We start from the raw sequence: 25,319 nt of genomic DNA, 5'->3' as shown, positions 1-25,319 counted from the left end.
TACAAATGAATGTGCATTGTCAGTTTAATATACATAAACTGATATTTAGTAATCAAAATTTTAATATTATTTTATTTATTAAAGTTATAAAAGTAAAAACATTTATCTTTTTTCAGTAAAATACAAATTATGTTCTGGCCTTGAGAAGGTATAGGGGTTTTAAACCCAAATCATGTTAATTTCTGCTCGTTTTTAGTTTGACTCGGTTATTTATTTTAATTTCTGTTCATTTTGAGTTTCATTTATTTATCTATACTGATTTGTAGTAGTTTCACGCTTGGTAGATTATTTGATTTTATTGTTGCTCATTTCTTGTTTAATAGAGTTCTTTCCTTTTCTTTGAAAAACATATTTTGTGGAAAAAGTTTTTTTTAATTAATAATAATAAAACATTGGAGCCGTGTGGCCTTTACTACAGGCAACGCTATAGCGTTGCCTCTGATTTCTGTTCGTTTTGGGTTCCATTTATTTATCGATGCTGATTTGTGGTAGTTTCACGCTTGGTAGATTATTTGATTTTACTCGTATTTTTGCTCATTCTTTGTTTAATGGAGTTCTTTACTTTTCTTTGAAAACTTATTTTGTAAAAAAAAAATTTAATTAATTTCTGTTCGTTTTAAATTGACACAGTCTTTTCAGGGAAAAAGAAAATAATACTTTAAATCTTTTTGTTTTGTTTTTTAATAATTTATAGTTTGGCCTGCTATTTGTATGCTGGAGAAAAAATTTCAGCAATTTTTAGCAACATACACCATTTTAAAAATGTCCACACAATAAGTAGTGTTTAATTTAGTATCATACCTAGTCTAGTTAACAGGAAATAGAAAACTGGTTACAATTCGCAAAAAAATCTGTTTACTTTCTTTGACAGCTTGGATACACTTACGCTATTTTGTTATGGTTAAATTTTAAGAGCAGAAGTTGCCTCGAAAGTTTGAACATAATACCCTCAGTCGTTCTTCGGATAATGCTGAGATGCCTTATTGGAAATTAGCATTAACACAGTGCATTTTGATTTAATCTCAAGGCAACATTTAATTTTTAAACATATAAGCAAATGGGAGGGGGATTAGATTCCCACCAATCACTTTCGACTAAACAACAAAAACAACAACAACAAAAAATAATACATTATACACATATCGATCTTTACTATAAAAATGTCAAGCCTTCCAATCACTTTCGACTATTAAAAAGGGCACTAGGCCTTTCGATTTTCAATCGAATGAGCCCTTTTTGAAGTTTCTACGACAACGCTTTCTATAAAAACCTTACATGCCACCAGGGCATAACTTACAACCCTTGCCCTGAGAGCCGGGGGGGGGTTGTCATCCTCAAAGACCTAATTTCCAGGACTTTCAACTACGTTGAACAAAATGGCTATCTTAAAATTTTGATTGTCTGTGTTTGGGGAAAAGGTGGGCATGAGAGGGGGGTTACCTGCCCTCCAATCACTTTCGACTATTAAAATAGGTACTAGCCCTTTGAATTTCCAATCGAATGAGCCTTTTTTTAAGTTTCTACGAAAACGTTTTCTATAAAAACCTTATATGCCACCAGGGCATAACTTGCAACCCTTGTCCTGAGGGCTGTGGGGTAGTGTCCTCCTTAAAAACATTTAACTTCTATCTGGAAATCAACTACGCTGAACAAAATGGCTATCTTAAAATTTTGATTGGATGTGTTTGGGGAAATGGTGGGCGTGGAAGGGGTGTTAGTTACCTTCCATTCACTTTCGACAATTAAAAAAGGGCACAAGCCACTCCAATTTCCAATTGAATGAGCCCCTTTCGAAGTTTCTACGATAACTTCTTCGATACGAAGTGCCCTGGTCTAAAGGAAAAAAATAATAAATAATACATTGTGCCAACATCGTTCTTATATGCCCCCAGGGCTTAACTTAAAACCCTTGCCCTGAGTATTGTGGGGGAGTGACCTCCCCAAAAACATATTTTCTATCTGGAAATCAGCTACGCTGAACAAAACGGCTATCTCAAAATTTTCATTGGATGTCTTTTGGGAAATGGTGGGCGTGGAAGGAGTGTTAGCTGCCTTCCAATCACTTTCTACAATTAAAAAGAGCACAAGTCACTCCAATTTCCAATTGAATGAGCCCTTTTGGAACTTTCTACAATAACATCTTTGATACGAAGTGCCCTGCTCTAAAGAAAATAATAATAAATAATACATTGTGCCAACATCGTTCTTATATACCCTCAGGGCATAACTGAAAACCCTTGTCCTGAGGGCTGTGGGAAAGTGACCTCCTCAAAAACATATTTTCTATCTGGAAATCTCTATGCTGGACAAAATGGATATCTCAAAATTTGATTGGATGTGTTTGGGGAATGATGGGCGTGGGGTAAGGGGGCTAGTTGCCCTCCAATCACTTTCGACTATTAAAAAGGGCACTATCCACTTCAGTTTCCAATCGAATGAGCCCTTTCCGAAGTTTTTACGACAACTTCTTCGATACGAAGTGCCCTGGTCTAAGACCACGAAAAAAAAAAAATACATTGTGCCAACATCGTTCTTTATGTAGTCAGCGCTATTGCGCTGCCTATGACTTGATGGACTCTTTGCATCATTAATTTGTAGACGATATGTTCCGGTGCGGAAACTATCATTTTAAATAGTTTCCAGTTGTATGTGTAAACATTTCATACAGGAGACAAGAAATCCCAAAGATGGCACACTATCAAAAGATAAGGAACGGCCAATGACCCTTGTTCAGAGCTGGAACTCACCAATTCTGAGTTAAGGATATTGTCATTCAATTATTATTATTATTTTTTTTTTTTTATGAAGAAAAGGACTTATTCCGATTGGCTTCTGAAAGGCTAAAGGCTGAAAGGCTTTTTTTGTACTTTGAACCTTTTATTCAAACAGGCAGGTTAAACTAGAACATTGTCCCAAAATCCAATTGCTTCTAAGTTGTTCTAGGAGCTGGATAACGACAGAGTAATGAAACTTGAGTTAAAAGAAGAATCTGATACTAGGTTCACAAGAGCACAACACAATAACTAATCAAGGAAGTGTGTAAGGATCATGCGTCACCATTACCTATGAACTAATAAAATGTGCTTTATTACTAAATACGTTACTATTTTTGATGTAAGTTAGCGATCTTTTGCTTTGACTATCTTTTTTTTTCTTTTACATGTTTTTCATTGCCGTTGAACAAGAGTTACGGAGGTGTTCCCGAAACATTTGCTTTTATTTAAGTTGGTCTGTTTATTGTCAGTAAACAAAATATCCGTTTGCTTTGACTGTTGTTCTATAGTGCTTTTAGAAAGACAATATGTACATAAATAGTTTCAAAGAAAATTTACGATTTTAAAAATGACCTCAAGCTTATTATTAGAAAGGTGATTGTAAAAGATTCGAAGTTAGCCCCTATCAGCACCTATCATACCCAAGTTGTTCATATAGGATCATTGACACAAAATAAGATACTTAAAAAAAAAATGTTTTTATGCGGATTCCGGCCGAAATGTCTGGTTGGAATCGAAATCCGAGGATGAAAACACTCTAAACAAAGAACCTTTCGAATACCTATCTAAAATAAAAACAAGCATTATATTTCTATCATTTCACAAAGAGGAAGCTTTCATTTATTTATAAATACAATTTTGCTGGCCAAAGTAGACAAATTTTTGTTTAAATACCGCAGCTAGGTCAATTCCGACTGTAATACGGAGCTCTGAGAAGCAAATTTTTCCGCTGTGGTCCGAAGTAGACAGGAACTAAATTTGTACCTATCCGAAAACATTTTTCTTGAAGTGATGGGAAATTCGGCTACGGAAGCAACAGTTCCACTACTGAAGAATCTGCTTTAAGGAAAGGGACACTAGATAGTAAGTACTAGGAAAACTATGAAGACTTTTTTAATGGCAGTCTTGGTGTCCGTCCACACATAGTATGGGTAACTTATAAGAGTGGAACTGCCGCAAGTGTAGACAAAAAATATCAACGCCATCTTGCATTTGGCGGCACTTCGCATGTTTTTTTCAGAGTATAATAGGCATAATTATTTTGATTGGTAAAATCAGGGTAGTAATAAGTGCCTGATCTCAGTTCCTGAGAGAAAAACGATTACAAAGCTTGGAAAAAAATTCTAAGTGTCGCCATACGTTAGATGGCGTTGACGGTTTTTTTGTCGATAATAGCGCCAATTTCCACCTCTTAAAAGTCACCCATACCCTTTGTTCCATCCTTCATATTTGCATCAAGCCTCAGAAATAATATTTTTAGTCCCTGAATATAAGAGCCCAAACCGTAAAGAAGTAATATACAAGTTTAGAGTAATAAGTACACAGTAGATTTCTTAGAAACAGGAAAAAACCGATTGACAAAAAGAGGCTGAATAATAATTACTAAAAACAGGGAATAAATAGGCAAAACTCAAAAGAGTAGTGCACAAATTCTCTAGTGGTCTTCAATTCTTTAATTCTTAGTAAAGCTGGGCACACCACATTACTGGTTTTATATATTTAATTGTTAATAAATATTTACTGAAACATGTAGTTGCGGGATCAGAGTTGGAGTCGGTGCTAATTTATTACGAAAGGAGTCAGGCAATTGAAACTCAAGGTATGGAGCTGGGTCTATGGAGCCAAAGTATATCTTGGAGCCAGAGTCCTCCAACTCCAAATAACTCTAAGCTAATCAAATACTAATCTAGTAAAGTACCATAAACTAGAATAAAAAAGCTGAAGCTTTTTTAAAAGGAGAGTAATATTTTTTTTCATTTTTTTTTTTTTTTTGTCAGGATTTCCGTAGTCTTTATTCATTTTCAGGGTTCCAGATTATCCGGATATATTTTTCAGCATAGTTCCAGGATTTCATACACAGTAGTATACTCTAAACACTCGTACAAACATTAGCAAACAAAGCGCAATTGGTACGGTTTTTATTTTCTTGTGTTTTGGCGTATTTTCTAGATCAGGTCAGAGTAATCTAATAAAAACAAAATCCAAAGTAAGTCCGAGACAACCATACAATTGTGGCCAGTTCATCCCCTAGTCGGACGAAGAAGGCGGTAAACCTTTGTTATACAGCTATTCTACCAAAAAGGGGCCATTTACTTGAAACGTGGGGTATCAGTAAGACGTCATTTATACAAAACCAACCCAGAGAGCAAGTTCTGCTGCTTCTTCCTCTAACAAAACTTCGTCGAGAGGAGCTGAAGCAAAGCTTTAGAAAAAAAAACGAGAATCATAAAGAAAACATAAGCAACTATAACTTATCCCAGATTGCTGGAGAGGAGGCAAGGACCAGCTGCCCTGTCTCATCAGTGGGAGTTTAGCAGCTAAAATACAAGAGTTAGAATCGACGTCATTCCTCTATTATACAAAAGTTCTTCAAAGTCGGAGTAAAGAACTCTACAATTCTTTAAGTCCAAGGATCATAAATCTTAAAATTGTAGGAGTTGCTATCATTACTCCAGAGCACCAGTCATTGAATATAACTGGCTCTCGAATTTGAAATTCTTCCAATGACAAAATACAAACTAGTAAATGAAAAAGAGACAGAAAAAGCACTAAGACAGTATGTATCGAACAATGCAAAAAAAAAACTTCAAAAAAAAAATCGAAAAAAAAAACAATATCAAAATTTTTATAAAAAGATATCATCAAAGGGTAAATATCGTATTGATGTTTATTATGTGCCTTTTAACTACGGACTATGCCGTATACATTTTGTGAAGATAATGAAGCTGACATATGCTGATAAAGTAACCTAGCTGTGTTTTATACATCAGCCTAATTTCCACTTGACAGAGTCATCAAATGGCCTTAAATGATAAGTCTCACCAGGGATAGACATCAAAATGGATGTGCATAGCCCCAAATTATCATTTTAGCCTGTGTTTTTAACAACGCAATGCATTAAAACGCAATTTCTGATTTTCCAGTGAAACTGAATACAATCTAGTAGGAGTATTTCTAATATTGGAATTCCCCTATGTCTACCGTTTTCCCTTCTTCGTAGGGCTTAAACTGAATATCAACATTTTTTATAACATGACTTTCGGGATCATATGTTAAACTTAAAAACGAATAAACCAGTTTTTATTCTTTATCGTTAGCACCGATTTTGATTAATTGGGATTTATAGAAAGGCCTTTCAAAGGACCAGGGACCAGAATGAGTTTTCTCGCGATCTAAAAAAGTTAGTTTTGGGTACAGACACCCGCAATTTGGGTAAAAATTGCTTTTTGGCCAAATTTTCGTTTTACAATTTAACGTATTCGCTAGCAAAACAACTGGACCCATCTCTGTACAAGGAGTTCTACAAAATCATTAATATACAGAGTGAAGAGCTCAAGTTTTAAAACGACAGGGTTACTTGTCTTTCCAGATATAAGGAACATTATAATTGGCTCCCAAAAATTGGTCAAGATGTAAACCAATGAAATTAAAGAATATCTGGTATGTATAGGATAGTAAGAACTCTTCCTCTTTCATTTAACTCCATAAAACGAACTCAGGGGAAAAAGAAAAATTTATACATTGTTATTATTGATTATTTTGATCACTTATAAGGATAATTGATTATTCAGTCAACGACAAAAATTGATTAAATAGGGTTATTAAATCTCATCCATAAGGATTTTTCTGCAGAAGATTTAAAATAAAGAGTCAATGCCCTCAAGTTTCAGCAAGCCAAAAATTGTACTAAAATCTTAATAAAAGAATGAAGTTATCGAGATGGCTTATGAGCAGCTTATATAATTCTCTTTTTTTTCTTTTTAGCAAATCCATTTTATTTTCAAAATGGATAACCTGCAAACTAGAACACTAGAAAACTCCTTTGTTGAAAGAAAATCGAGCATTTCAACATTAAGAAAAGCTTTACAAACATTGCAGCTGCATCGGCGATAAAGCCACTATAGAAATCCACAAAAAACATGGCTGTGTAAGTTCTCAATCGTTTAGGAAAAAATCCTAAAAATTATCCTACAAAATCCAAAAAATTATGAACTGCCATCGACGGATACTAGCGAACAACTGAGAGAGAAAAGAAAACAATTCATTCCCTCAATAAACAAAACGAACGAGCAATTAAATAAGTTGGAGAACTATGTCATCTGACTTCGGATTTTAATTAATGCATTTCTTGCAGGCACCCTTTGAGACCTAAGGGGTTGTTCACGTGTTTGATTATATGACTGGAAAAGTGGTTCAAGGTTTATTTCAGGGATTACCAAAGCATCGGCTTCTCTTTTGAGGAAACTGAAATGTGACTCGTTTATTCTTAAATTATCAGAATCCATGTTCAAAGCTAGACCTAAATATTGGTATTTATAAATTTCAACAGCTTCTCTGTAGTGCTGGACAATGCCTTTGTCATGCGAAATTAGGCTAGCTTGATTAAACAAAATAGTATGGTCTGGTTTTTCAAAAATGTGCTCTGCAAGGGCAGAGTCAAAATTTTCTGTTTTTTCCCGCTTTTTAAGTGTATTATTAATTGACCTAGAGTGCTGAGTTAATCTATTCGCTAGTCGCTGATCAGTTCTTCCGATATACCAAAGACCACACGAACAAGGAATTCTGTAGACACCGGAGTTTTCAACTATCGGGATAGGGTCTTTACCTTGATAAATTTGGGACCTGATAGTTTTTCTGGGTCTATAATAAGTGTAAATATTATTTTTTTTTAGATGTTTTGAAATGTGGTCTTAAAGCCTTTTAGCGTATGGGAGACCAAGATTAACAGAATTTTCCCTTTGATTTGTGTTTTATGTGAAACTGTTTGATAATATTTTAATGAGTTTTGCAATTACAGAATTTATTAAACTAATTGGATACCCATTCCCAAATAAAATATCTCTAAGGTGGTTGAGCTCTAAATCCAAGAAGCGTGTTGAACAAACTTTCAATGCTCTATCAACTAGAGAAGTGACAACTCCTCTTTTCACAGCAGGAGAATGATTAGAGGAATAATTTAAGTAACGGTCATTATGTGTTGGTTTTCTATAGACACTAAACTCAAAACATGTCTAAGTTCGGTGCACCAGAACATATAAGAAAGGAAGACGCCTCTCTATCTCTGATTCCTCAGTAAATTGAAGTTTTGGATTCCATAAATTGACCAAGTAAATAAAAGAACTCGGAGAATCCTCATCATGTCTCAGCAGATAAAAAACATCGTCTTTAAAACGAACCCGAAATCCGGATTTAAAAAAACTTTGCAAAATAGCCCTTTCTTCGAGGTCTTCCATGACGATATCAGCCTGTATTGAAGAAAGGGGGGCACTCACTGAAAGCCCATATTTCTGTCTATAAAAAATGCCTCTATAATGGAAGTAAAAAGAAGTTCTGTTACAAAGTGCTGTAAGAGAAAGAAGTGTCTGATTCGAAAGAGTAGATTTTTCTGATATAGATGGGTTAGAATTAAGTTTATGCACCAAAATCTTTTCGGCCTTTTGAGGATCACAATTGGTATACATCCTTAAAAAAGGTGTCCACACAGTCCTTAAAAGAGGTGCCACTTAGGGTGCAACACCCTTATTCTTCTTCAGGCATACCTGTGCTATGTATGCCCTATCCTCGAATACACCAGTCCTGTTGTGAGCCTGTCAGTATTATGAACCGCCTATTTAATACAGGAACTGGAGTTGGTTCAGAAATGGGTCAACCAGGAACATCCTGAGTAACAGCCTACCATGATGCCCTTGCAGCCCTCGAACTCCAAAACTTAGAACCCAAATTGGGCAACCTTATCCTGATGCTTGGAAAAAATGCTACTTTCTAACCCTACTCACTGTGACATTATGACATTTTATCCCCAGAACCCCAGACAAATAGCCTATGAGGCAGAAGCTAAAACTTGCACATGTGCGTACTCGAACAAATCACTACCAGAAATCCTTCTGTGACCTTTTTTACATCATCGTATACTAAGTTGTAGTACAACTTAAAATTGGCTCTTGGGTTAGAATTGTTTGTGCAAATAAAATTTATTTTCCTTGATCTCCCCCTTTCTAAATTTCTTTATTAGATAAAGGGAACTCGATAATCGAACAAAAAAGCAGCAGAACATGAGGGCTATGGTGAATAAGTCGACACAGGGGTCGTGTACCACATAATGAATCCATATTCGGCTCTGCTGTACTCCTAGTTCCGTTCCTTCGGCTTCTAACGCCAGCTCAGTCTATGTAATAAGTTTCACTAGTTCCTTTGGTAGCATCATGTGCCTATTCTGAAGTAGGCATGAAATAGGCAGTATATAATAACGCAACGTTGCCGGCTCATTGCAAACTCTCTTCCTACTCCATTTAAAAAAGCTATACTTTGTTCCCAGACTGTTTTAAAGTTGCCCGTATAACCCCAATTCATAAGGGTGGTATTCAAAATGACCCAGGAAACTATAGACCGATGTCTGTTTTACCCATCATTTCCCGTGTTTTAGAGAAGTGTTTTAGTACTAGAATTATGAGTTTTTTGGAGGATCATAAGTTACTGGTAGAGACACAATTCGGGTTCCGTGGAAAAAGGACAACGGAACAGGCAATGATTTATTTGACAACTATTATTAATGATGTATTAGATAAAGGTTTTAAAATAGGTGCTATATTTTTAGATCTGCTGAAAGCTTTCGACATTGTGGATCACACACTTCCACTTAAGAAGTGTGAGGTGTATGGATTTGAGGGGTAAATCATTAAATTTTTTAAGAAGTTTTTTAAGTAATCGTTATCATTATGTTCAACTAAATGATTCTTCTTCCCAAAAAAAAGCGTATTAAAGTAGGTGTTTCGCAAGGATCAGTTCTTGGTCCTATATTATTCTTGATATTTATTAATGATTTACCAAATTGTCTGAATAATTTTTGCTACAGAATAAATGAAGTAACGGTAAACCCGACTATTGAAACAGTTTCACATTTTGCTGATGACACAACAGCCATTAGCACAGCTAAGACAGCAGAGCTGCTGCAGATTTCCATGAAGGAATCAGTTAATAGAATTATAGCATGGATGAGGGTAAATAAATTAAAGATTAACATGGCTAAGTCTAACTTTATTATTTTCTCGCGATCATCAAACTTTTACCCATGGACCAAGGAATTAGATATGCCCAATTGCGTTATAAAACGGACTGTGTCTTTTAAAAACCTTGGGATTGTAATAGATGAAACTCTATCTTTTAAGGAACATGTAACTTTAAATAGCAAAATTTTGGCAAGAAATCTCGGTATAATGAAGAAACTTCAACATTGTTTTCCCAAATCTGTCCTTCGCCATCTTTATTTTTCTTTAATGCACCCGTATATACTTTATTGTTCGAGTATTTGGCTCTCTACGTTTTCTTCCATCCTAAACCAATAAGAGTTCTAAAAAATCATGCCATAAGAATTTTAGCCGGTATACCTCCACGCATGTCTGTTCGAGAAATTTACCCAACTTTAAAAATTTTGCCGGCTGCAGGCCTTCGTGAGTTTTACGCACTGTGGTTTATTTTTGGACTGCAGCAGGATGTTCAGCCACGTTGGTTTGATGATTTATTGTCTATTAGGGCTGCAGTTCATTCTCATGATACACGGGATAGCGCGGACTTCAGTGTACATAGAGGTATTTCTTCCCATTCATGTTTTTCTGTTTTTTTATAGAGGTACACGGAAATGGAATTAAGACTATTGGTGACCCCAATATTTTTAGAAAAATCATTAAGGATCTGCTTTTTGCTGAATATGAGTTTTGATTGATTGATTGTGGGGATTTTGTTGATATGATGTTCCCAGAGGAAGTATAATATATGATATTATTTTGTATTTATTGTTTAGTGTGATGGTATTAGTGGTATTGGTGGCCAAGTGTTCTTTGTTTTAAGGATCTTGTTTTCTCTACCTCCCCCACGGACAAGCTTTGCTTTTTAGGGGAGGAAGTAATAATTTTTTGCTGATATGTTTTTTTTAAATAAATAATTCTTTCTTTCTTTCTTTCTTTCTATTATGCAGATGATGTATTCAGTGTTAGTAGAACCACTAGCGGGTTAGCAAATTCTTTTCGTGAAGTTTCCGAAAATTAACATAAAATTAGTTAGTCCCTAAATGCAACAAAGTCTAAAATTTTGAATTTTAATGAACTAGGTGCGACAAGAGGTAACAATCTAACTATAGATTTGAATGGTACTGAAGTTAAGCCTTTTGATAAGTTGACTTATCTTGGTCTTCCAATCGGTAAAAATATTCAGAAAACTAAATTACTAATATCAGAAAATATGCAGAGTAAAATCCGTCGTTCTTATGGCACGATAATAAGTTCAAAATAGACCCCTTCTTGCAAAGGTTTATGATAGTGTAGCAATGCCAAATATTTTCTATTTAGTGCCATTTTAAAGAAAATTTAGTCAATCTAATCGTCTTAAAATGATGTGTGTATTTTGTAGATATGCTAAGTTTCTGCTGCGAGTCCCCCATGGACCCGTAACACGTACCTCATGAGAAAATATGACTTGTCTGATCCATGTGCTAAGCTATATGAGCTTAACGCTCAAATATCCAGTAAGCAAACTGGCAATGAATGGCAAAATGTCATTTTTAATGTGTAGGACTAATGTTTGTAGTTTTTGAGTGTTGATTCTCTTTTCTTTTCTTTAGTTGTACTCCATCATTTTCCTTTTTGTACGACGGGTTATAAATACATACACACATAAATACTATTTATTACAATAATAGATATCTTTTAAACAGTTCGTGGTAACGAACTGTAAGTAAGGAGAGACCCGGCTCAATAGTAACCAAAACTCTAAAAAACAGAATTTTGATACCAGTAGATACATCAAAAGAATCGGATCTTTATGTTGAGTTCAAATATGTAAGTTTCATCAAATTTAGTTTAACCCATCGAAAGTTATGCGCCTGAAAAAATTTGCCTTATTTTTGAAGAAAGGGGGAAACACCCCCTAAAAGTGATAGAATCTTAATGAAAATCAAACCATCAGATTCAGCGTAACAGTGTAGATGTTTCAAGCTCCTATCTGAAAAATGTGGAATTTTGTATGTTTTTTGCCAGAAGAAAGATCTCGGATGCGTGTTTATTTATTTATTTATTTTTTATTTCCCAGGGTTCATCGTATCGATCCAGTAGACCTAGAATGTCTTGAGAGGGCTCATTCGAACGGAAATCAAAGGTTCTAGTGCCCTTTTTAAGTGAACAAAAAAATTGGAGGGCAACTTGGCCCCCTCTCACGCTCATTTTTTCCCGAAGTCACCCAATCAAAATTTTGAGATAGCCATTTTGTTCAGCATAGTCGAAAATCTAATAAACATGTCTTTGAGGATGACTTAGTTCCCCACAGTTCCCGGAGAAGAGCTGCAAGTTGTGAACTTTCCCCATTGTTTACATATAGTATTGGTTATTGGGAAGTATACAGACGTTTTCAGGAGGGATTTTTTCTGAGTGGGGGGGGGGAACGGGTCGGAGATGGGGGGTTACATGGGAGGATCTTTCCATGGAGGATGTTTCCTTGGGGGAAGGGACATTTCTATCAAGGGGGCGCCGGACTTTCAAGCATTATTTAAAAAACGATCAGAAATTAAATAAAAAATAAGTTTTTCAGCTAAAAATAAGGGGCAACATCAAAACTTATAACAAACAGAAATTATTACGTATATGAGTGGGTTCGCCCCCTAGTCAACGCCTCGCTCTTTACGCTAAAGTTTTTTTTAGTACTTTCAAAAGAGCTATTTATTCTAATTAAACGGACTTTGTGATTCGAACAAAATTCGAACTTTAGCGTAAAGAGTGAGGCATTGACTAGGGCGCAATCCCCCTCATATACGTAATAATTTCTGTTCGTTTTAAGTTTTAATGTTGTTCCTTACTTTCAGTTGAAAAAACTTGTTTTTTTTTTATTTAATACTATATGAAAACATTCCTTGGATGTTCCTTGATATAGAAATATTTTACATAAGACTATCAAGATTTGAATTCGTTTTTCTAGTTAGACGAGTCCCTCACGAATACCTAAAAAATCCTACCTGTATTTGCGACCCACTTCTTCTAAAGCAATACCCACTGAGGACTCCTTCATCTTATCGACCCTCTGCATTTCCTTAGTGTGATCTTCTTTCAATTGACCAATTTCTTCTAGATGCCGCTTTCTGTTGCTTTCAATTTGGTCAACCCACTCTCTTCTAAGCTCGTCCCATTTTTCTTTTGCCGCATCTTTGTCAGTTTCAAGTTGAATTATTTTTGCATTTAAGTCGCTTATTTTCATCTAAAATCACAGTGACGTTAAAAAGAGAGCTAAAGGCAATATTCAAAATAGAAGGAAATAAATTATATATCCAGTAGCTTTTAATTTTATAACAAAACCGAAAGAAATATACACAATTTCGTATACAGGAGGATCTCGCAACCCACCCAAAATCCTTAAGTTTCTGAATCTCCCCCACATAAAAAAAAAGAAAAAAAAAGCACACGAACTTGAATATATAGAATGGATAGAAGTGTTAAAGTAGTCAAAGTTTACTAGGGATTAATTTTGTGTATTACCCCCTCTCTGGAAGATACTCCCTAAAGCTGATGAAGCAAAATTCCGTTTCACCTACGTTTCACCAAGTTTTTGCTCCCACATGTTACTACAGCACTGGCAATTGACTTATAAATATAGTAAGATGGACCCAGAAATCGGTGCTTCAAAACTTGTGAAAATATAAAAAGAAAATAGTTTGACTTATAATTGTGTTGTCAGATTTTTTTTTTTCTCGTTCCGTAATAGCTTATACTTACATATTGTTATCGTCGATTTGTTTATATAAATTTCATATTTGTAATATTAATATAAATGGTTTTTAACATTTTTTACAGACGGGTTTTCAAATAAATAAGTTATTTGATTAATTAAACTATTGAGTTTCTTTGTGAAATGTATCTGAACTATTCTGCAGTATTTAATAAAAAAAAAAATACGACTCGCAAGGGCAATGTTAAACAGAAAGTAAAGAAAATAATAAAGAAAAGTAAGAAAAATAGAGAGTATAGAAGGCAAAGAGAAAGAAAATAAAACATAAACAAACGAACAATAATAACACAAATCCACAAATTGCGAACTCTTTTTGTATTTGAGAACACAATGTTATTCAACGGGAAACGTTTTTCTCTAATTCCAAAAATGTTATCAAATTTTCTCCCTCGTAAAGGTTCTTGCTTGAAAATCGGATAGTTTCATTTTTGTGGAAATTTGACCGATTAAATTAGAAATAAATTATCATTTCAACTAGGTATTTTGTTTCCAAACACAACTTTTTACGCTAATTATATTGTCAAGCCAAAACTCTTCTAGGGCCATTTTACCTATTTTTCTATTTTTTCTATTTCTATAGAAATAATTCTATTTTTTCAGAAAGTAGTAGAGAAAATAATCTATTACTAGATAAAAAAAAATTTTTTGTTGATTTCAAAACATTTTTAGATTTTTTCCTGTCACGTGCGACTTGTGCGCAAAAATTATTTAGTTTTGTTTTAGCGGATTTTTGCAGTTTGATTTTTAAAGATGAAACTTAGCTCTTAACATTTAAACTCTTTATTATGTTTTCGAACACAACTTGTTACATTGATTTCAAGAACTGTAGCGTTATGCCAAAACCGTCTAAGTCACATTTTCCAAATTTTACAGGAAAGCGATTTTTCTGGTTGAAAGCGTCTCCTGAATCCGATTATGAACGAAAACTGCTGGTGAAAAAATGATATATGCAAAAAAACATTGAGGAATTTAAATTTGCCATTAGATTTCACTAAAATGGAGTATATTTTGAGATAATGGACTTAACCGGTTCTTGCAAATTGAATTTTCTCAAAATCTTTCAAAAAAAAAATTGCAAATTCAAGCTAAGTCAACTTCGTTTATGTAAGAAATGGTAAAAAAAAAAAATTTGTAAAATATGAGAATATTAGCTCATTCTTCTTCATTTTCATTTTCGAGGTAGTCCACCACTGTATTATCATAAAGCAAACTTATGTAGAAGGCATGATAGTCCTCAGGCACAAACGACAGAAGTGACATCAAGTCGTCTTATTTTGATTTGTAAATCGTCCTCCCATTGGGATACTTTGTCTTCATGCCTCCAACTGAAATTTTCTGGGATCCTCTCTTTCTAAAAATCATTGTTCTGAAAGGTGCATCTTCATCTAGACAAGTTTTGAACTTGATGATGCCAAATTCTTTTTCGTACCGCAACCAACGGACAGCCAACCAAGAGAATGGCTGATTTTTGGTGTCCACTGTCCTTTTGACACAACTTTTCCTGAAAAATTCGTTAAAGTCAAACAATTCTGACTTCTGCATCTCAGTGGCGGTCATGGGAATTTTTCCCCTTGCAAGACGTATTAGGTTCGTCCAGTCAGCTGGAACTCGGATTTAAAAGTCTGTATACTTTTTGGCCTTCTCAAGCCTGGCATGATCGCTGTCTCACTCGAGGTGAGTATGTTTGGGCTCGACAAACTTTTGATCTATCAATTCAAAATCCTCCGAAGCAATTTTGGAAACGTAATACGAAAACATTCCGGCCACATACATATTCTGATTCTGAGAACCACATATTTCCGAGTACAAGACTAGCCGTCTTATTATTGACGGCAGTATCTTCAGATGCTTAAACAGACAAGAGGCTACCTCAGAGGATCCCTTGTCACCTATTCCTTCGTGCCAAAGGTAAATGTATGACTTTCCCTCTTTCAAAATGCTTATTTCGTGAATGGTAAGGCTGTAGGTCCACAGTTGCCTTTTGTAGAAAGCTATTTTAGTCTGTACCAAGGGCGTAGAAAGGGACTGCTGGAGATCAAAAACCCACATAAGAGTGGAATTTTTGTTCTTTACAACCTCTTTGTCTTTCTTTTTAGACTCGTACGCTGATCTATAGGCTGTCTCACGGGCTTCAAGCTGAGCTTGCAAGACTCTTTTGGAATCTTCAGGATCAGCACAATTAATCTGTTGCTGAAGTTTCTCACACGTTCCACAGGAGTCACTGACAAGAGGTTTAAATCCAAGATTGTATTCCTGATTGAAAACTTTCTTGTACATTGCAACCGATTTTGCTGACAACCCCTTTTCTGCAGAAAAATCTTTGTAAAGATCGTACATCTTCTGAAGGCTTAGATCAGAAGAAATACATTTCCTGGAAGTTTTTGATCTTGCATAGTGGGACTCATAAGCAGGAAATGATTCAATGTGCTGCTTTATAACCTAAATGTCATCTAGGACTGATCTGGTGGGAGCTTGGCGTCTCTCAAGAGTGCTAATAAAAGATAACTTCCCATGCTTTTCTTGAACCGTTGTGAGTTCTGCTTTGGTTAGAGCAAAGACAGACATAAAACAGGACTTGTATATTTTAACTTTCTCCGATTCAACAGTCACATAATAGTACCAGGCATAGCGCTCCCTGTTACTATCATCTTTTCTTTTCCTGGTTCGTTTAGGTCGAGTTCTGTTCACGTAGTTGAGAAGAAATTGCTGCTGCTGTTACTTTTCACCTATAGCCCAATACGATTCAAACAGACTGGCTTTCGTTTCACTACCAAGTTTTTCAGAAGAACTCAGCCTGCAACTTCTAAAACCTTCCTTCTGTTTTCTAGCAGGGTGAACAATATTTTTGGCACTCACATATTCTTCGCCTTTGTATTTTCTTTCAGTCCGTTCTCTCCGTCTCTTCAGCCACGCTTTCAACCGGAATGTGCTTCTTCCACAGTAACTTCACTGTCTTGGTCAGGCAAAGAATCTCTCACCGGGTCTATCTGCCCTCGGTCCAAATGGCTAAGTCATCTGCGTACAGGGCAAATTTTACTGAGGGTATATTATCAAAAAAGATCCTTTATCACATCCTTAATCCTTATCACAGGAAAAATGTTAACATTAGATCATCAGACATATCTAGCTTCCTTATCTCCAGAACCTTTTTGAACACAGATTGATTCTTGACCTTCAAACAGTTAACACCGTTGATTGATCATGCCAATATTGAGTCCTTTTGGAACTCTCTAGTCTGATTTCTTAAGAGCATGATTGCTTTCATGATTATCCCCAGAGTGGGATTGAGGGGACCAGGGTGACTATTGCTTGTTAGCCAGACTCTAATGATTTTGTCCTTATAATAATGATAACAGCAGATGTAGCTGAACCTCCTGAGTGAGGAGGGTCGGACATTCCTAATGGCTAGCCAAGCACTATAGGAAACACCAAAACAAATGAAGTTCAACACTACCAGTCACAAGATGAAAAGAAGAAAAGGAAAAATGGCTTAAATGCCTTTAACCTTTAAACTAATAAACATAAGAAAATCAAAATTTAGCAAAATGCTTTAGTAGTTAATCGTTTCACCATTTTCTCCCTCCAGAAATTCCATTTGGTTTGTAGACACTAATGATGGTGGTGAATCAAAACAGTACAAGCCCAATCCTTTTGTCACAGACAAAAAGCAAAAACAGTCCAAGTCCAGTTACCGCTGGATCCAAGGACTTGGCTTGTTTCTGCGATTTACAAATTGCTGTAAAGGGACTTGGACTGAAAATTCAAATTTTAACTGTGACCTTATTTGAAGATTGATTATATCAAACAACTTGTCGTGAAATTTTACATAAGGTGGAGCCCATAACTCAATTTCGTAAAAAAATGTGACTTAGACGGTTTTTGCATAACGCTACTGAGTAACCAATCAGAAATATTATGGGGATAATTTTGTTGTTATACTTTCTTTTGCTTATGCACCTTAGCAAATATTTGTATTCTCTATTCGTTTATTAATCCATGTCACAAACCATTACTATTATTTTCGCAGTATATCTTTTCAACCTGAATTAAAAAGTTCTATCAGGACTTAAAAAACACACAGCTTCCAACATGCAGGTTCCAACACGTACTAACCGACAAATACCAGAAACCTCAACTATAACACCGTCTATTAATCTTATTGCACAACTACATTGAAAATTCTTCGATTGTTATTTTATATTACTTTTAACTTTGAAATCCCCGAAAGTTTCAGCTCCATTCGCCAGTTATGACACAACAGGGCATACTTAAAAATATGAAATACGTAGTATTTTAATCAAACCTACTTACTGTATGGAACCTCTTGAATGAGAAACACTCGCTTAGGCTTCATATCTTGTTGTATAACAACAGGTGAATGCACATTGAATTCAGATTAGCGATTGGCTGAGAGCTAAAGACACAACTGAATTGGACATAGGAAATATGTCCATATGGAAATATGGACATAGGAAATATGTTAAGACACTTCATTTACAGTTAAACGAACACCCTTTTTAGTAAATAGTCCACTTAACATGGGTATGATCTTATGGAGGATACATTTTTATTGGTAGGGCGACCACTATGAAAGGAGGACATAGGCTGAGAGCAAATCTCATCAAGTAAGGTTTTCATTCTATTTTACTCCTTTAAGCTTGCAATCTAAAAACTTATCTCTACTGTTACGAAAAATTGAGCATTGCAATGCCCTTGTTTAATCAATATTTTTCACATGAGCTTTGTATGAGCTTAATTTCAAGCTGAATTTTAATGTATGGTTTAAGAAGGTTGAGCTTCCCTTAGAATGTGTAGTTATCCTTGGTAATAACATTGTTAATGCAAATGTTTGAATCTTTAAGGACGAAAGTTTTGGAAATTTAACTAATCAGTTTTGCTTATTTATTTTTATGGTACAATGGGGCAACACTGACAAAATACAATACTCACCTAAAAACTCTACAAATTTGAAACAATCGAAAGAAACATCTTAGAAAACCTCGTTTTTCAGGTGTGAATATACCTAAGATGGTTGATGGGGACAAAAAAATGTTCTTATTTTGCTATCCTTGGTACTTCAAGCGGCTGCATCAAATAGTACTTCAAGCGTTTGCAATAAGCACTTCCACAGATTCATCATCTATAGCGTCATCTTTATCATCTTCAAGCGGTACTTCAAGCGTCTGCAATAAGCACTTCCCCGGATTCATCATCTATAGCGTCATCTTTATCATCTTCAAGCGGTACTTTAAGCGTCTGCGATAAACACTTCCACAGATTCATTATCTATAGCGTCATCTTTATCATCTTCAAGCGGTACTTCAAGAGTCTGCAATAAGCACTTCCACAGATTCATGATCTATAGCGCCATCTTCATCATCTTCAGGCAGTACTTCAAGCGCCTGCAATAAGCACTTCCACAGATTCATCATCTATAGCGTCATCTTCATCATTTTCAAGGAGTACTTCAAGTGTCTGCAATAAGCACTTCCCCAGATTCATCATCTATAGCGTCATCTTTATCATCTTCAAACGGTACTTCAAGCGCCTGCAATAAGCACTTCAACAGATTCATCGTCTATAGCGTCATCTTTATCACCTTCAAGCAGTACTTCAAGCGTCTGCAATAAGTACTTCCCCAGATTCGTCATTTAGAGCGTCATCTTTATCATCTTTAAGCGGTACTTCAAGCGTCTGCAATAAGCACTGCCACAGATTCATCATCTATTGCGTCATCTTCATCATCTTCAAGCAGTACTTAAAGTGTCTGCAATAAGCGATTCCCCAGATTCATCATCTATAGCGTCATCTTTATCATCTTCAACCGGTACTTCAAGCGTCTGCAATAAGCACTTCCCCAGATTCATCATCTATAGCGTAATTTTTATCATCTTCGAGTTGTACTTCAAGCGTCTGCAATAAGCACTTCCACAGATTCATCATCTATAGCGTCATTTTTATCATCTTCAAGCGGTACTTTAAGCGTCTGCAATAAACACTTCCACAGATTCATTATCTATAGCGTCATCTTTATCATCTTCAACCGGTACTTCAAGCGTCCGCAATAAGCATTTCCATAGATTCATCATCTAAAGTATTCTATTTTCCTAGCGGAAATCTCCAAATGAAAATGTTTTGGCAAGAAACTCTAAAAATAGGCTGCACAAAATTCGTAGTCCAGAAGCCAGATTCGCATATGCCCATATTAACAAACTATATGCCAATAAATGACTGTATCAGAGCTACGTCTATCCTTGAAGGCGTTGAATTTCACGAAGGTTATAGCTAAATATAACACTGTTTCACCTCTCAAGAACGTGAAAAATTATAAAATTAAGGAGTGGTGCAGCCCTCAACAGGGTAAAAATTCAAGAACTTAAATAGAATACTGCTACTTATATACGCGATCTATTCAAAAAGTAAAAAAAATACAAACCTTAACCTAATTTCCCTTGTTCTAGAAACATAAAGTGACAATAATTTCACAAGATGAAAAGAAAGGCGCACTCTGCGGTGCATTCCAGAGGGGGTGTTACATAAATTATCGATTTAGCGGAGAAACTGAGCGTTTACTAGCCAAAAAATTACGAATCAAAAACTTTCCGTTCTTTTGACTGTCTTAATATTACTCAACTATTAATATTTCTCAGCAAATAAACAATGCTTATCAGCATACTCTGAGCACTAGCTGGACTGCAGCTGCGTCCCGCGGTGCCATTTGGGACGTAGTCAAAGAACCATTGTCTTATGAATGGGGGGTCAAACTTCTTAATGCAGACCGCTTTCAATGAAACCCAGATGTACAAGTCAAGAGACATTAAACTAACTGTTACGAAAAAAAGAGTTATAACAACGCGCTTCATTGAATCGTTAGAACCCAAATTTGAATCTGAGTCATGGTCTAGCCCACGAGAGGTGAAGATCCATGGCCTGGAATATCCCAGCAAATATTTTGAAGAACTTAATTAATTTACATATTTTCAAATGGGCAAAAAAAAAAAAAAATGCCTTTAGCTTATTTCGTTGTTCAGCTTTCTGCGCCACTTTGGGAGAATATTCCATCTCTTGTGCCTCAATAGCCAAATTTTTAGACTGTTCCAGCTCTCTAATTTGGGACGCATATGCCTCCTCAATTTTGGCTATTTCCAATTTTAGCTGGCTCTCTTTGTCATTCAACCTTTAAAAAGAATATGTTAAAAAAAAAAAAAAAAAAAAAAATAAAATAATAAGTTCTTTCTCGAAGGATGGGTTATATTTATTTGGGTTATATAGGTTATAATAACTCATTTAGATTAAACTACACAACTAAGGTTACATTTACCGTTTCTTTACATTATAATAAATTTATATATATATATATATATATATATATATATATATATATATATATATATATATATATATATATATATATATATATATATATATATATATATTCTCTAAAGACCTATAAGACATCAAATTTTACCATCTACAGTACCATCTTGTTTTAGGCCCTTAAGGTCAAGTCTTGCCGAATTATTTGATAATTTTCTATTTACCTTGTAGTTTAACTTTTGATATCGAATCAATCAAACGAAAGGAAGTGGGTTGTTAAAATCAGTAGTAATTTTTTTTGTGTTTAAAGACTAAAAAATCAGATTGAAAAGCTTTCTAAACTCAAATTTAACCTTTTTCTTTTCCTTTTAAAAAAGTGATTTTAGCCGGAGCACAAAACTGGGTATCTATCGGACGACGAAAACTGTTCTGAAATCAGTTAAATATTCTATAGGTTCACAGAGAAATAGAATTACAAATCAAAAAGCAATGTAATTACAATAAGCCATTCCTCAGCAAACTTTTAAATTGAATAATATAATGGATGATAATCTCGATCTTCATGTCTAACATAGCTTTGTTTTAGCCAACACAGTTTGAAATGTAGATATTAATGGAAACATTTATTAAAACAATTTACTAGGACCAATCATCCCTGTTAGAGCTACGATTCAGACGAAAAAATAGCACACAAAAACAAATTCAAAATTAAAATTCAAACTCAATAAATAACACACAATAAATAAAAAAAAAAACAGCATTCCTATCAACGTGAGTGATTAGTTCTTAACATACACATCAGCAAACAAGAGGAAGGGCCGGGGACCAGAAAGGAAAACTTCTCTCTGTAGTTTTCCTCCAGAAAGGAGGAACATTTCTTGGGAAATTTTAAACATTTTGAATAAAAAAACATTTTGAGAGTTTTTACCCCCCCCCCCCCTTCCGTTTGAACTAAAAATATATAGCCTAGAAAAGATTTGTATCTTTTGTTTCAGAGGACAGTACAAATTGGTACGAAACAAAATATAGGAGTTAGCAATTTCACCAGACCATACTGTAAATATTTCTATCAGTTATATTGTATAATGTAGCATTTTGACGAAACATATAGTAAAAGCTATCTATTACCAGTTAATATTTTCAAACTTACTTTTCAGACAGCTTATTTTTCCAATCATTGTTTAGTTCTTCTTCTACTTGTTCTTTCATCTTTTTGGTAGCCTCATTTTTTCCTCGGCAAAGCTCGTCTATCAAATTCTTCTTTTCTTCTTCTGCTTTGGCAACTACTGCTTTCATTTCTTCTGAGAGTTGATTACTTCTTTCTAAACTGGACTGGGAGAGTTGCTCCAGCTCCTTTTCGAAAGAAGTCACTGTAAGAAAAGGAAAAATGATATAGGGGTTTATGTTTATATAAATAATATACCCCAAAAATAATTTAGGGGTATATTATTATAAAAATAATAATATAAGATAGGAGCGCCATTTAACTGGACTTTGTTCTTGGTTATGTTATATTTTTTATCAATAAAATTATTCTGTTCTTATTTTATCTCCCATAATTTGCTCTAAGTTTTATTTATTATAATAAGCTTATTTTTAATAATATAATATAATAATATAACTATATTCTTTTTAAATAATATTTTATATAAGAAATAAGGCATGAAAGATAAATTACGGTGTCACAAAATAATGGATAGACTTTGGTTTTTAACCTTTTTCGAAGGACAAATGTCAGTTTTTGGCTATTTAGGAAATGACAAGACAAAACGTGCAGTAAACTATGTAATAAACCCCTTATATAATATAAACAAAGCTTAATGTAAATAAACAAAGGATTGTTTATTTTTATTTTAAAAATAATATAACTTAGCTTATTAACTACATAACTATAATATTATTTTTATATAACTATATATTGATAGCTTATTTTTCCAATCGTTGAGTTGCTCCAGCTCCTTTTCTAAAGAAGTCACTGTAAGAAAAGGAAAGCATTAAAGAAACAGAAAAATTCTTTGAATTCAGAGAAACCTTATTCAGCATTCTTTCATTGAAGTTTCGACCCTTATAGTCCTACAGAGGAGATAACAAATAAACGAGTGTCTTTTTTCCCCATTAACATTTGCTTTTACATTTGTTCTCTGCACTCAAAAGATATAAAATTCTATAATTTTATTATGGAAATTTTATTATGGGACCTGGAATTTTAGATCCAGGCCCCTAAAATTCCATATTCTTTCCTATGTTCTGCCCGCTTTTGAGTCTTCTGTAATATTCGATTTTTGTGTTCAATAGATCTTCATTTACGATTAAACGAACACACTTTTTCGCAAATTGTCACTTAACACGGGTATGATCTTATAGAGGATATATTTTTATTGGTAGGGCGATCACTATGAAAGGAGACACAAGGGTTTTCTATTGATCTTTATAGAAGTTTTAGAAGGGTTTTCTTGTGGTCTCGAAAGATAGAAGGGTTTTCTACTGATCCTTCAATTGATCTTTTAGAAATTGGCTAGAAATTATACAGACGTTTTTTTTTTTTTAAATTCAATGGATCTTCACTTACAAATAAACTAACACACCTTATTTATACTTAATATGGGTATGATCTTGTGAAAGATACATTGATATTGGTAGGGCAACCACTCTGGAAGATGACTACGGTATTCTATTTATATTTACAGAACTTTTAGGAGAGCTTTTCTAATAGTCCCTAGAGATAGATGGGTTTTCTGCTGATTCTTCTAATTACCTTTTAGAACTTGGTACCATCCCCTATAAAGGGTTTATGTCTCTTCTTGTTTTGCGATACACTAAAGCTTTCAAGTGGCACAAAAAAACGAAACAATTTTAAGCTTCACAGGCAAAAACGTATAAAAATGGAAACTTGATCTTGTTTCTATTTGTCTTAAATATTACAACTATTTGGACCTCTCTGTACAAATCAACAAGAAATTCCTTTAGCAGCAACAGCAGGTTTACCTAAAACTATAGTTTTTTATTTTAAGTCTGAAAATTTTCTCTGTATGTAAAACCTTTTCCTTTTTTCCAGAATCTAAATAATATTTTATAATTTATTGTTGTTTTTTTCTTACGTATTTTATTCAATTATGTCATTAACCCAATTTTACATCAATACTTTGTTTCGTTTGCTGAAGTATTTCACTTTTCTTTTGCAACTTCATTTATGTATTTTATAAACTCCTCGATTTTGAGAAAAAAAAATATAAAAAAAGCCAAATGAACAATTTCCTCTGTACAAGAGTAGCCTCGTGTGGAAGTTAAGCTGTATACAAAGATTCTATTTAGCTTGAGTTTGTCATCTTATCCTCTTTTTACCATCTCTTCTCAGTTTTTGCCAAGTTTTAAACATATCTTCATTTTTGCCTTCTTCATGGCATTCATCCTGAATGTCAATTTCAACCTCAATTTGAATTATAAATTAGGTTTTAAGAAAATTTTATTAAATAAGGGCAAAGAAATAAAATAAAATCAAGGATGTACGATTAGACACCAGTAAAATCTAAGAAGTTTGAGAAAAATCGCAAAATCTTCAGATTTTGGATATTTGGAAAAGCCTAGTAGCTCACGGAAACGAATGCAAAAACGAATTCAATAAATTTGATAATTTTTTTTGCAGTTGAAAATCTTAAGATATTGCAGAAAACTGCAAAAAATCATTCAGGGAAGACATGTCTTCAGTTTCTCCTCACACAATATTTCAAGTTTATTCCTACATGGGCTGGTCTAATTGCATATCATGTGTAAGATAAACAGACTTGGGTGAAACTTCAATATAGTTTCTTTTTGTTACACTTGGATGTATCAGGTCTGTATTTCTTTCCTGGTTTCTGAAGCGAACCAACTAATTTAATGTTTGTACTTTATGAATGAATGAATGAATGAATGATTTTTATTACCCACCTTTAACAATACAAAAAGGTAAAAATGGAGTAGAGAGAAAACGAAAAGAAAACAACAAAACACATCGAACGAACGAAAAACTTAAATTAATATTTCAATAACTAAAAAAACAACAACAAAAAAAAACTAATAGCGAAACTATTTACATAAAAAAATAGTTTATGGAACTATTCACATAAACCATTACACATTACTGACTATAGCTTCATACATACTACGCGTTGGGTCTAAAGACTTCGGGAACTTTTCCCTCCTGGTCGCGATCACGACGAAGGGGCCGTCGAGTCCGTAACGTGCTGAAATCTGGCGGTTTCTTCG

The 25,319-nt window shown here is 34.4% G+C and overlaps 1 protein-coding gene across 1 annotated transcript in view; it reads right to left on the bottom strand.

Moving 5' to 3' along the window:
* Positions 1-25,319, bottom strand: part of LOC148950920 (uncharacterized) — a 101,778-nt gene that overhangs the window by 25,733 nt on the left and 50,726 nt on the right. Inside the window, exons 10-12 of the mRNA XM_089090514.1 lie at positions 22,225-22,444; positions 20,766-20,934; positions 12,991-13,229 (exon numbers count right to left, since the gene is read on the bottom strand). Coding sequence (XP_088946640.1) covers positions 12,991-13,229; positions 20,766-20,934; positions 22,225-22,444 — 628 coding nt within the window. The remainder of the gene's footprint in view (positions 1-12,990; positions 13,230-20,765; positions 20,935-22,224; positions 22,445-25,319) is intronic.

The sequence above is a fragment of the Artemia sp. Qi Xiang Cuo genome, chromosome 6 (assembly GCF_049724085.1).
Source record: "Artemia sp. Qi Xiang Cuo chromosome 6, ASM4972408v1, whole genome shotgun sequence".
Lineage (NCBI taxonomy): Eukaryota > Metazoa > Arthropoda > Branchiopoda > Anostraca > Artemiidae > Artemia > Artemia sp. Qi Xiang Cuo.
The sequence above is the reverse complement of the archived record's forward strand: the minus strand, read 5'-3'. Positions and strand labels throughout refer to the sequence as shown.